At 34.3% G+C, this 15,054-nt stretch overlaps 1 protein-coding gene across 1 annotated transcript in view; it reads left to right on the forward strand.

Moving 5' to 3' along the window:
* Window positions 1-9,337, forward strand: part of LOC137624491 (GTP-binding protein Di-Ras2) — a 611,765-nt gene extending 602,428 nt beyond the window's left edge. Inside the window, exon 3 of the mRNA XM_068355286.1 lies at window positions 2,501-9,337. Coding sequence (XP_068211387.1) covers window positions 2,501-2,962 — 462 coding nt within the window. The 3' untranslated portion in view covers window positions 2,963-9,337. The remainder of the gene's footprint in view (window positions 1-2,500) is intronic.
* Window positions 9,338-15,054: the final 5,717 nt, after the last annotated feature.

Genomic DNA, 15,054 nt, shown 5'->3' on the forward strand with positions numbered 1-15,054 from the left:
TTAATAGTGCAATCGTCTCTAAAGTAACAAAGCTTTCGGTGCCTTATGTAACAGTGCATTCATATTTTAATCCCAGTCAATGGCTGCATATAACAATGCGTTTATATCGTCATTGTTGCGGTCTGTTCGTGACTAATTTAAACAATGCATTCACATCGCAATACCTTATGATGGTGTAAGGTAACAATTAATTCATATGACGTTCTTTGTAACGCCCAGGTCATATATAATGTAACCGTAGCACGCTATCTAGAGCTTTGTTTCTCGGTAGCAATAACATTAATATCTTATGCATGAACTTTTCCATACGCGATCGATACGTGTGTGTTTTTACTCGAGTTGCTAGAGGCCGCCGAGTCGATTCTGAATATTACATTTAAGCGTGATCTTTCTCAAAAGATTTTTCTGATTTTGGAGTAGCGTATTATGGTAATATTATCGAAACATAGTAAATATAGTTTCACGTTTCATTTTAGTAAAATCTTGAATCTCTAAAGTTTAGATTGTGGATGGGTATATTATTGCAATTTGACATTTCTAAATTGATTAAGCGATGATGTTTTAATTTCCGAAATAATCGATGATATTGACCTTTTAATCTTTAATAAGGTAAATTAAAAGTTAATCGTTAAAGAGATGAATTGAAAGACAAAATGATTAATAAGTTTATACTGCCACCGTCAGTATCAACTACCATCTTTCAAAGCATTAGCATTAAAGAGGCATTCTTATAATATCCCTCTTCCTGACATATGGTATTACACGCCCCCCTCCCCCCCCCCACTCTCCATTATGTAACGTTAGGGCGTGGTGCATAGATACTTTTTGTTCATAAATGGCATGTACTTTGAGGGACTAGAAATATAGAGAGGGGAGGAGGGGAGAGGCCTTCTGGTGGTCCTCTTTCTCTCACCCGCCTCCCCCTTCTGAACCTAACCCCTTCCCGTCTTTTCCCCCTCCTGCTGTTGCTGCTGCTGCTGCTTCCTTCCCTCTTTCCCGTAAAGTGCTCTCTCTCTCTCTCTCTCTCTCTCTCTCTCTCTCTCTCTCTCTCTCTCTCTCTCTCTCTTGTTCCGTTTTCCGAGTGTTTGCCCCAATGTCGAGCGCTGGGGCAAATATAGCGTAAGTCAATAGAGTTCCAGTTTGAAAGGGGAAGGCTTTCTTCATTTTATAATTCAAGGTCCCTATCTCGAAACGGAGGAAGAGGAGGGAGGGGTGGAAAGTGGGTTGGTTGGTAGGTTGGATGTGGACTGGGAGGCAAAGGCCACGCTCCACTGGTTAATTTCAGGAATTACGTCACTTTGTGGGTAATCACGTCATTTAAGGAGCATATGGTGACCAGTTAGAGGCTTATGGGGACCTTTCCTGGGCCGCCTAGTGTGTATTTATTTATTTATATATATATATATATATATATATATATATATATATATATATATATATATATATATGTGTGTGTGTGTGTGTGTGTATGATAAATTTTTCACATTTAGACGTGTTTTTCATATTCAAATAAGCAATATATTTTAACACCTTAATGTCTGGATTCTCTCTTATACCTCGGGGTCAGACACCCAAGAGGGAACTAACACAAAGACAATAGCTTCCGGGTGGCCAAATGCTACGTCACTGTCATACCAGCTTCCCGGACTAGGGTTCGATTCCCCGGCCGGCCAGAGGCTATTGTCATTGAGTTGGTTTACCCTTGGGTCTCTGATCTCGAGGTATAAGAAACAATCCAGACATTAAGGTATTAAAATTAATGGCTTATTTGATATATATATATATATATATATATATATATATATATATATATATATATATATATATATATATATATATATATGTGTGTGTGTGTGTGTGTGTGTGTGTGTGTGTGTTTGAGTATGTGTGTGTGTGTATATATATATATATATATATATATATATATATATATATATATATATGTGTGTGTGTGTGTGTGTGTGTGTGTGTGTCCATGATATATTTTTTATAAAAAAGCTGATTGAATGGTGAGCTCAATAACTACATTAATCTCATTCCCTATAGAAAGAATGAGCTTTCACTGAAAGCAATGCATTTGCATGCGTATATTTGCTTTGCATATGTGTCTTAAACATCTAGATTTTGATGCTGAATGGCGGCATTGCATTAATGCCTTTATCTCCTTATCAATGTAATGATGTTTGGTTTTATTTATACAATTTCATAACCTCTTTTGGTATCAACTATTACATTGTTGATAAGATAGAATTTGTGTAGTGAATATCTCTCCTTCACTCGATAACATTACTGGTGTCTAACTTTATCCTGTTGTAGTCATTCATATTTCTGAAATGATGAGAGAGAGAGAGAGAGAGAGAGAGAGAGAGAGAGAGAGAGAGAGAGAGAGAGAGAGAGAGAGAGAGAGAGAGAGAGAGCATCTTAGCTTCCCCATTTAATGAATTCTTACCTCAAAACTTAGCAAGTGACAATTCTTCTAACACTTTTCCTACCATTGCAGGTGATCAGCTGCAACAAGAACATCTGCACCCTTCAGATAACAGACACGACGGGATCCCACCAGTTCCCCGCCATGCAGCGGCTCTCGATCAGCAAGGGCCACGCCTTCATCCTCGTCTACTCCATCACGAGCCGCCAGAGTCTGGAAGAGCTGCGCCCCATCTGGGAGGTCATCAGAGAGATCAAGGGTAACGAACACGAGAACCCTCTTATGCTCGTGGGCAATAAATGCGACGAGAGTGACGCCCGCGAAGTCCAGACCACGTACGGCGAAGCCCAGGCCAAAGCCTGGAAGTGCAACTTCATGGAAACCTCGGCCAAGACGAACCACAACGTGAAGGAACTCTTCCAGGAGCTGCTGAACATGGAGAAGAACAGAAACATGTCGCTGCAACTCGACGGGAAGAAGAACAAGTCACAAAAGGGCACAAGGAAAATAAAAGAGAAGTGTCTCCTCATGTGAGTGGGAAAGCTGCTGACCGTCTGTGCGTCCGTGTGTCTGTGTGGTTGCTGTAAGACTTCCTCTGACTGTGATGATCAAATAGTCCTGTTGACGTGAATGCCAAAGACATTTGTAACAGGTGCCACGGCCTGTGGCCACTGTGGAACTGCAGCCTCTCCCTTATAATGGAAGGGGAGGTAACTATATGGCTCAAGAAGCCCTGTATGGTAAAGAGAATACGGAAGTTGGATGGTTATTAATACAATACTGGCGATGTCACACACGATGCAAAGAAAGCGGTCACAAACCTTCGTCTTGTTCACACATACACACAGAGTTCAACGTGTCATAATATTCTCAGCACAATGTTAATGGCAATATCCATGCATAATGTAAGGCTCTTCCGTTGTCGTAACTGGTTTCCGGTTTGGTGGGCTCTAGATGCTTCTTTTGGGTTCCGCTATCAAAATTGGCGTGTCCGTGAGCATCAACAGACCTACCAGCGAGCCAGTCACACAATAGAAGACCCCCAAAATGACGTATTTCTGCAAACGGGTCACCCTGGTGGTGATTGTGTGTACCTGTTGGTTTATAAATAGAATTGCTAGTCTTCTTATTCTTTCTTCCACAGGGACCAGAAGATTAATTTGCACAGTTTCCCTGTATGTTATAGGTCTTGTACTGTACAGTATTGTCAACCCTGTATCCTGAAACAGCAAGCGTGTTCTTTTAGCTTCTTCCGTTCAAAGTCCGAGAGTAAGAAGCTATTTATTCCATCTTTGTCTGATTAAACAAAGTTTTTCTTGTATGATAAAAGATTCAAATTCTATGTCCGAGTTTGAGGTGAAGCATTTTAATTTACTGTTCTTGTAAATGAATTTTTGCATAACGTTCCTTTCTCGCATTCCAATGGCAACGATATTTAGCATTCGTGAAATGTTTTTTATTTATCGTATAGATATAAGCATAGTTTCCTGTTTTATTAAGGAAGAAGAATCCGTGATAGATATTAGTTGTTTTAGGTCAGAAGGAAAGCTTGCTAAAGCAGCTGTCTCTCTGAATCCCTGAAGCTTTTCTGTGCACTTCGAGTAGCAGAATGTGATCAGTAGACCAGTTCCAGCATTCTTGCAGTCACATCAAAGTTGTTCATCTGTCGTTTCAAACGGAAAGGCTACATAATAATACATAAATATTTAAGAGTTCGAAATGAATGTGAATGATTTTATTTATTATTTATGAAGAGAAGAGACTAAATTATCTCATTCTTGTGTTCGATGAATGCTTTGGATATATATATCAAAATTTTAGTATGAACGATATGATCATGGGGTGATTTTTATATAAAACTGGAATTTTTTTAATGTTCTGAGACCTCATCTTTGGTATCCACAATTTCATGCAGACAACTTTGTTTTATTATATATAGCAGTATTAAAACATTTTTAGATTGGAATTACGATAGAGAGATTTTCTTAAAATTTTAGTTCAATTAAATCTCAAATTACTCAGCATTAATAAAATCTGCTTAGGGATTTATGTACCATTCAATGATGTTTCAAAATTCATAAATCATATGATAAATTATTCTCAATTGTTCAGAGTGATGTAACTGAATGAACACAAGAGGACAGTGATGAAGTTATGTTGCTTGTAAGAATTTTCACATTAGGGATAAAAGTAATGGCTGATTTTATCAAACTTCTTCATTGAAACAGGATTTGTTGTCGCAAACGTCGTGTGTTTTATTTTAGTTATATGAATTTTAGGGACAAGTTTCAAAACAATAGTCAAGGTCTGAACAAAGTATTTTCAGAGATAAGTTGATAATTACACAATGTATTGCATGATATGAGGAAAAGTATCTTTAATTTGCGTGCATTGTCAAGCATTTTCAAACATTGGCTCAAAGTTTCATTCGCTTTCATTCAGTGAAAGCATTATGCATAATGTATAATATTAACCTTAATAGACTTCAAATGCCTGATTTATAGAGGTTGTGGATAAGGAAGATGGTGAGAGACAATGACTTGTATTTAATCTCTCAGTGGTATGTTGAATTATCGTCAATTATCTATAACAACATAAGCATTCCTATATAGACAATAATACCTGATTTTATAGAGGTTGTGTATAAAGATGATGAGAGACTGATTTGTATTCAATCTCTCAGTGGTATAATGTATCATCGTCAATAACAACAACAACAACAACAACATAAGCATTTATATATAGACATAATATCGTTTTTAGCTTCAGATGCCAAACTGATGTTGACTGGGGGATGAAAACCGAGTTGATTTCATTTCTGAACACATTCCTTGCTTACGTAGAGGAGGTCATAATAATCATACTTAAGATCTGACAACTTTACTTGCTTTATATCTTAGATTTGTGATTAACTAGGACTGAGCATGATGTGTATGCACGCTTCCTTTATTTGTGTATAATATCTTAACTACTAAGAGCCCCTTTTTCAGGAAGAAGTATTATAACAAAAAAAAAATCTTTTGCAAAATATGTTGTATTAGAAAATGTAGCATATCTGTATGTCTGTATATACCCAATGTATATATAGGCATATACATGATATGTGCTCGTATATATATTTATATATATGTGGCATTTGCCATGACAAAAAATCAAACTCGAAGCTCTCCAATCTTTGAAAGAAAAAAATATAGTAAGAAAATCACAGCAGTTTGTATATAGGGTCACACGTGACACGAGCGATCTCAGATTTCTTCAGCTGACTGCCCAGTAGAAGCGTTCAAAGGGGCGTGGTTCCTTCGACTCTGCCTTGGTCATTCTTCGTTAAACTCTCGTTAATTTTTATTTCTTCGTTGCTTCAGCTTTGCTTTAACAAAGCCTTTGTCGCATTTTTTTTATCACAAGTTCAATCGTTTCAGATATTGTGTTTCATTGACAAAGGAGGATTCACCTGTTAAGTAGTATAATAAAGAATTCGAATTTCATGGAAATAGATAAGGTGAACTCCGTTGAATACGACTGGTGTCACTCCATCAAATGTCGAGAATTAATCGAATTGATTTGGCATTATCTTATGTCCTGGCGTTTATTGAATAAAAAAGATGGGATATTCTCTTTTATTACTTTATTTATCATTCGTTTATTAAATCCTGTTCATGATATTACAGGTAACTACGTACGAAAACATATTCAGTTATTATTTTTGGTTGTTCATGATCTGGCTTGAATTTTAGTAACGAGTCTCGTTTAAATACACATGAAACGGTTTAGTCGTGACTCTCGGTTCAAATTTTGATCGTCCGTGATGCACCATGAAGGCTTCGCACATATACTGATATCAAAATTTACTGTATGAAATTTTGAAGAAGAAATAAAACCCTTCATGAAAATTTCTTTGGAGAAATTTAGTCATGATTCTCATGAAACAAGAATTATAACTTTGCAATCAATGACCCTTTATGTATTTCCTGAATCATATACTATGGTTTTTCATAATGCAAAAAGGCGAATTATTATATGATAACTTAATAACTTCCAAATTCTGTATTATCTTCTTTAATTAAGGGAAACTGCCCTTCACTAGTGCATCGGTGTCAAAGAAAACGATGACGCATGTACAGTAAGATCACAAAGATCGTCCCTCTATTCATAGGCTTCCATTCTTTTGGTTCTATTTGAGTCTTTATTTTAGATTCCTTTTTGTGATTTTGTTACTGATCAACTCCACCTTTCACACCTGCCTTATGTCAAAGGAGCCATAGAACAGGTCAACTTTAATTAGGTTATTAACAGGTATTATATTTAGCCATGGGGTAGGAGTCCTCTGTCCAATTAAGACAACAGCAATCCCCTCCCCCTCATGAAGGTCTCTCCTACACACAACCCCCCCCCCCCCCTCCTTTCTCCCTCCTCGACACTTCATTTGTTCAGTATTGTTCAGATATTAGGGGTAATATTCTCAACTCCCCCCCCCCCCACTCGTTTCCCACACGCACTCCTGCGTCACTATGTCAATATGTACAGTATTGACGTATTTCTAACTACCGATAAAAAAAAAAAAAGTTGTCCCACAAAAAATTAGAACTTGAAGTTCTCGTTTGATCTTAATATTTCTGTCATAATAAGAACAAGTTCTGGTTTAATCATAAGATTCTTGTCATAATAAGAACAATTTTTGGTTTAATCATAAGATTTTTGTCATAAGAACAATTTCTGGTTTGATCTTAATATTTTTGTCATAATAAGAACAAGTTCTTATTTAATCTTAACATTTTTGTCATAATAAGAACAAGTTCTGGTATAATCATCAGATTTTTGTCATAATAAGAACAAGTTCTTGTTTAATCTTAATATATTTTTGTCATAGTGAGAACCTTCGTTTTATGATCTGACATCGAGCATAATAGATAATAGGGGCCTTGCATTGAGCATAATAATAATTACGACCCATTTTCCTCCTTTGTATTGAATACCTAGACGATCTAGAAAGAAAGCATTATCGAGCAATGCTGTAAGATGCTTCCGTCATTAAACAACCTGCACAGCACATGAGAAGCATGACTACGACGTAAATAATCGATGAGAATCATGACTGAATTTCGATCGAAGAGCACGACTGCCAACTCCCATGAAAGTAACAGACTTTAGCGTCGGAATTGAAGTCTTATATTTTCGTGTTGTGTGTGACACCACCTTAACAGTATGCGATATCAACGTGACACCCACTGCAATAGTATTTGGCTCGTTTTAAGGAGAATATAAAGGAAACAGCTTCCATTACGTTGATATTGTTTTGTGGGTGAAGGACTTATTTTAGTGACGCTAATTTTATCACTGATGTTAATACTCTCTTTTAAATGATACATGCCAGTGTTTTGGGATGTATTAAATCCGTGTTCCGTAATCGACTTGAAAAGCTGTTAAAAAAAAGTATGGGATATGTTTTATTTCAAAATCTGAATTTATTGTATATTTTCTTTCTTGAAATTCTAAAAAAAAGAAAATGTTATGAAACACCAGTTCATTTAAAGTACGTTTATCATCGTTCTTTTGTTTTGTAGTCATGCGAGCATCTACAGTCACAAGAAAACCAAGCGAGCATCCAAAGTCACTCGGCAGTCGGAAACTATCGCGCTTCTGGGCAGCATTTTTCCACCGAACGTCTCTTTAAATTCTTAGTGTTTAGTTTTGCTAACTTCTTCTACCCCAGTCACCCACGCATAGATACAGAAGACCTAGAGAAGTATCCGGTGAAGTTTAGGATTTAGCAGTTCATATTATTAGCTTCGATTCAGGTGTATGTCATAAATTGCATGTAACTTAGCTTGTTTATACTGCCGAAATCCTTGTGGCAATTTTATATCAGGATGTGACAGAGTAATTATTTGCGGTTGTAAGGCAGACATGATTATCTGTTCAAGAATTTCACAGAGAAGACCCCAGGCCGGACCTATTCTTCTCACGTTGAAGGATAATCACAACATGCTTTAGAAATCAGTAATTAAAATGAATTTTGATACTTTTCAAAGGTTCTTAGATGTAACCATTGCTTTAGCATCATGGCTTTACCCTGTATTCAACCCCTGACGGCAGCTGAAGTTCTTCCATAAACAGAACATTTTGGAGTTACGACTTTTGTCTAGTTCATGATTGAAGCTTTGTCAGACAGGCGAAAAACGTTGCCATACTCATTCAGTGTCGAATCATTTTTTGCTAGCTTGCTAAAGAAATTGCAAATAGCATTATTTTTATCAAATCAGGTTTTTTTTTTATTTCCACACTAGATGTATATTGTTAAACTTATGTTTTATAAAGATTATAATACAAAACAACTAAGAAAATAAACAAGAGAGTTCTTTAAAGTCCTAAACTATTTTTTAGAAATTAAGTCAATCTGTTTTGCATTATTTGAAGTAAATTCACGCCACTGTGCTGCAAATATTTACTTATCGTGATTAAGATTAATTTTATTTCTTTACATTTGGCGTATGACGTTTTTCTTGTTGACAAGCAAGTCTCCCAAATCCATTTCCACCTCAGGTCAAATTGCATTTTGAATAATCTTGCTTCCTATCCATATACATCGGAACAAAAACACCTGCGAATGAGCGAAGATACAGCTATAAATAAGCTATAAATAATCTATAATTTCTTTTAAATTTGAATGTTTTGATCAATTCATTAAAGCGAAGAGTTCTAGGTACCGTGAATTTTATCCGTTATTGTTTTGTGTAACTGTAAACATGTTTTTTTTTCATGTTTTTTCCTTTCATCGTTTGTTATTGAAGACAATACAGTATTTCAGAATTATTCATTACAGCGCTCTCTTCATGCTTTGATATTTTGAAGTGCATATTGTAGGGTAAAACCCGGACACAGTATAAACTTTTAAACCAAATTTATCTTGGAAAGAAATGATATATATATATACATATATATATATATATATATATATATATATATATATATATATATATATGCACACATATATATATATATTATATATATATATATATATATATATATATATATATATATATATATATATATATATATATATATATATATATATATATATATATATATATATATATATATATATATATATATATATATATTACGTTTTCTCTCGCCACCACTTGCAACAATAACTTTGGATGCTGTCTGATTGTTTTATTATAGCTGTTAAAAAGGGGAATGAAATTTGTTCCACATACTAACGGTACTCTATTACCCATGAATATGTTTTTTTTTTTTTTTTAAATTGTACTGCATAATTCAAATGCATTTAGCCTGTACTGGAAGGTTCTGGTGTTTCAACCTGTACAGACAACACTATGTTGTCGCAACATGTACAGGTATCTTCTGATGCCACCTGTACAGACAAATTCTGTGCTGGTGACAGCCTGTAATTGCAACTTAATGATATTTCCTGTACAGGGAAAGTTTGAGACTTCAACCTTGCATAGGCGACACTTGATGTTACGCCCTGTGCATGCAAGCGACATCTATTACCCGGACAGTGCATTTCTGTTGCTGCCAGGGTTTAAACTTTTAAGGTAATTACCTTAGTTTGTGGTAATTTTCATGGTGTTAAGGTAATTCTAAGGTAATTTTGTTCTTAATAGCTTAAAATTTGAGGAAATTTGAAAAAGTTTTAAGGTAAAAAGCAACAGCATTTAAGGTAATGGCCACATGGCACATGCTTGAGTTTAAACCCTGGTACTTGCTGCAGCCAACGTAACCTCTACTGGCAACTTGCCATGGTTGTTCTGTCATCATCGAGTGACGTAAAGTTTTATCTCGTTATTCAGTGAAATAAATACATATACACACCTACAAGTAAAGGGGGAAAAGATTCAGAAATTTTCAAGGTTATTTTTTCGTTCCCTCTTTTTAGGGTAAATTTCTATAAATTTTATTTATGAGGATTCGTCAAATCTGTTGTTTGTTGATTTCATTGCAAAATCGTGTGAGATTCGTCAGAATTTGTCATTTTTTTTATCATTTCGTCTTTTTATCGTGTTTCCTGTTTGCCAAATGACGACAACGAATGAACATTATGAAAAAACACAAATGCTTCCATTAATGAACATTTTTTTTTCTTTTTTCCTGTAATAAGTTCTCTAAGTTCGTAAACTGAAACGAGCAGGCAGTTGTCTGTCGGAGTATAATTTTATATGATTTCCATAAAGTAATTTCTAACAAATTATGAAGAATCTCGAAGTGTCAATGAAATTTGGAAATAGTTCAATTATCACTGGATTGTGTTGTATTTATTTCATCGACGTACCTTTCGCTTGATTATAACTTCTACATCAGTAATCATTGTTGTTGTCAACTTTTTTTGTTTTTTATCACAAATAAGAAAATATGTTCCAATTCTTTCATCAGGTCTTGTTGTTACGATTCATTGACACACCTACTTTAAGCAAGAAAGAAAAACAGAAGATTAAAAATAAAGTTTTTGACATCTTCTCCTCATTTGTAGGATTTCTCGTCGACCTGACTGACACGTTCTAAACATGTTTGGGATGATAGGAAAAAAAAAATAATCCTTTTCGTGTGAAAAGTTGTAAATAGGCATTTGATGTATAGGACAGCTTTAGATTCGTCATGTTACTATTCATAGCCGAAGAATTTCATCGTCTTTACTTCATTCTCTTGTTTTTAATAAAAAAAAAGGAAAAGAAAATGTATTTATTTTCTATCGCCAAAGCTCAATAAGGTATTATGAATGTATTTTTAAAACCTGAGAGCGCTCTACGGTACGTCTTCATTTCCTGTATAAGAAAAAATAAACGCCTTTTTCCCGGGATTCTATTCTATAGTTGCCTAAAAAAAAATGCCGAAGTTGGTCTATAACCAATTTGAAAATCTTTGGATTTATCAAAGAATGCTTTCAATTCTTCACTACTGGGTCGGTCCAACGTTGGTTAAATTTCATGCAATGTTTATTTGAAATATAGATTAAATATTCATTCTCTCGATGCAAAAAAAAATAATATGTAAAGCATTCTTTGTACAGGAGGTTTTCGTGTATAGTGGACATATCTCTTAAACTGTAGTCAAGGTTGGAACGAAAATGGCATTGTACTATAGAAAGGAATCACCTTAAAGGATATACCATTCCGTTGTATTACTCATTTTTTTATTATTTTATATACATATATTATATAACTACATGATAACTGATACGATAAATAATAATAATTAATGTGATGCTAATAACGAACGAATTATTGTTATTAATCAATCAACGTTTTGTACTTCATTTGAAGTCACTTGGGAGTTGGGCTCTTATGTAAATATATAGAGGTGGGACTTTGGTTTGAATGTATTAAGGAAGGTTTGATGTACAGAAGGCTAACATTGACTAAGAGGAAATTCTGTAAAGTGCAAAACTGAAAGACAATATTTTATTTTATGGACCAACATTTATGAAAAAAAATAAAAGGTTTAGAAATTCTTGCTGTAGTGTCAACACTCATCTTCATGATAGTACTATTTGAAAAAAAAAAAAAAACTACATTTTGATGTATAGTGAAAACAATTAAATCGTTGATACAAGAATCTTAAACAAAAAACAAATTGTTCATTTTAGTAAAAGTTATTTTGTAGTGGATATCATTAACATTTTCATAATAAAAGGTGATACAGAATGCATTTTAACTCAATAAGGTGTCAGGGATTGAAAATATTGAATTCTTAATTTGATATCAGGTGACATACATCGAAAAACTTTGTTTTCATAAAGTTTATATGAAAGTTCAACATTTGAATTGTATCATGATAAGAGTGTAGACCGAGATTATTTATTTTTTTTTTTCAATTTCCTGTTTGTCCACTTTTAATTTCAATCAGGAAGAAAATCATCAGGTATTATGAAATTAAAGAAAATAAAATTGTAGTTGTCTTATGTTAAGGGGAAAGGTTAAAGAATTTTCGGAATTTGAAAAAAAAAAATTTCTTAAAAGGTATATTGGAACTGATTAGCTAGTCCTTCATTATCTTATTTTCCTCACTTAAACAATGGAAAAGAAACATTAGTGGAAGAGAAGGTGCGAGTGGAAGAGAGAAAGAAAGATTTGAAGGGGGGAATGGTCCGTTGGAGTTTCTAATTCACAAATCTTATATAAATATTTCTGGTATACAGTCTCTTCAACATCAAAATAAATACACAGTAAAAGATGAAATGTGTTTTTCTATCCTCTGACTTTTGTTATTGAAGTGCCACTAGACGAACGAAAGAAGTACTTTATGTAATTAATAACTCGAGGTATTAAAGAAAAGGTTTACCTTGAACTCGAAAAGGAACAAGGAAATTTATCTCGCCTCTAAGAAGAGTGAAGTATATATTTTTCTGTTCATATATATATATATATATATATATATATATATATATATATATATATATATATATATATATATATATATATATATATATACAGTATATATTTTTAACTTGAAGTCAGGAAATTTCCATACCTGAATATCAAAGTTGTATGACCTGTCAAAGAAGAATCTATCCAGGACCCAGTTAAACTAAAAACCTTGTTAAATCATATGCATTCCTCATGTATATAGTGGACTAATATGCAAGATATATAAATGTGTGTGTGCGTGGGTTGGTGCTCATGCTAATTTCTAGCTTATTCCTAGACCAATAAGAGGACGGTAAAATATTTTATTCAATTATCTTCTAAAATATCACCAAATCAACTGAGAGTACCAAGAACTTAGGCATATCCAAATAGACAAAGATCTAATTAGTTGTTGGTTTATCTTGCTAAGTGCAAGACACTAGCTGTTACTGCTCTGTAGCCTATAAAAGAGATCCAGCTAACATAAATTCGTAAAAACCTTCTGGTGGTTTCTGGCAATGATTCAGACGACTTTCTTTCCTCGTTTTGGTATCCTTGATTTCTAACACACCCATAATAACCCACTAACGTTTAGCTTGTGTCAGGTAAAGTTCACTGGTGTGTGTTATAAATGAAAGCATCTTTACGGAGGCTTAAGTTCTTGAGAGAAACTTTTCAGAAATGAATAAAACTAGAATGGAGGAAATAGACCGTGAAGGCTAGACCGCTATACATGACAGTGACAGCAGCATTAACGTCTGGAAGATTTCGTTGTCTGTAGATAATGGCTTACAAAAGGAACTCTATGAACGGGGTGTGTGGAAGTAAAGCAGTTTGTTTTTCGTGATAAAGTGTTAATCTGAATAATGATGACTGTGTCCATATAAGATAAATAAGGATAGTCAGGTCATTAACGGGTGTGACCTTAATGTCAATTAAAGTAACTTAATGAATACCTTGAAAATATATATGTAGTGTTAATGATAAAGGGTATTGTAACTTTAGATACTCAGGTGTGACGTGAATTACAGTGTGACACACGCGAAAGCTAAATTTTTCAAAATTACAGTAACATATATGGCAATGGTTTCTTTTTGAGAATGATTTTGGTTTCATACGTCATAACATTTAATCCTTATTTTCAGAATATTTCAATGCATTGAATTGCCTTATTCAAAGCGTCTTAATTACATTAGTTATAAAACAAAAAAATAAAAAAGGTTTCACTACAGGGCCTAGAAGTACTGTATTCTGGGGGTAACATTTTTCGGTTACTCTAGTATGAAAATTAACTGGCATCTGGCATGAAGCTTAATATTAATGTAAACAACCCTCTCATATGAAGGTTAGTGTATTATTATTATTATTATTATTCTTATTATTATCATTATTATTATTATTATTATTATTATTACTTGCTAGGCTACAACCCTAGTTGGAAAAGCAGGGTGCTATAAGCCCAAGGGCTCCAACATTGAAAATAGCTCGGTGAGGAGAGGAAATAAGGTAAAACTACAAGAAATTTCAGAACAATAATAACATTAAAATAAATCTTTCATATATAAACTATAAAATGAGGAAAATTACAATAGGATAAAAACTTCAAAATCACAAGAGGAAGAGAACAAGATAGAATAGCGTGCCCGAGTGTACCCACAAGCAAGAGATCTCTAACCCAAAGACGTGGCATAGAACTTATGATTGAGAAGCAAAATATTAGTTTTAATTTAGGCTTCTATGAATGGTTCGTTTTGTCAAAGTTGAGAGATCTGTACTAATTCTTTTTAATGAGGCGCATTTGCACAGACTTACAGCAGTGCCCCTTTAGCTCGGAAAGATTTTACTGCTACCTGATTGGTTAGAATTATCTTGTCCAATCAATCAGCGATCAGGGAACGTTTCCGAACTAAAAGGGCACCCCTGCGAGTCGGTGCAAATCTGCCTCGCTAAAAAGAATTGACTATAGTTCAATTTGTTCATCTTTAGATTCTAAACGTCAGGGTTCAAGTGTAATAAAAAAAAGACACATTCTATCGTGCTCAACACCAACAGAAATGACCATTGGGATTTCATTTACAACTTGGTTAAAAGCAAAATGAGATATGACACAAAACGAAAAAATTGAGTGGAGTCAGTGATTAGAACTGAATTGCTTCACCATTTGGTAAAAAGGTAAGAGAGAAAACTTGTTCGTTTACATAATTACGTAGTTGGTAATTATACAGTTCCTATCTGATGTAGGACCCCCCCCCCCTCTCTCTC

Source organism: Palaemon carinicauda, chromosome 31 (genome assembly GCF_036898095.1).
Source record: "Palaemon carinicauda isolate YSFRI2023 chromosome 31, ASM3689809v2, whole genome shotgun sequence".
Classification (NCBI taxonomy): domain Eukaryota; kingdom Metazoa; phylum Arthropoda; class Malacostraca; order Decapoda; family Palaemonidae; genus Palaemon; species Palaemon carinicauda.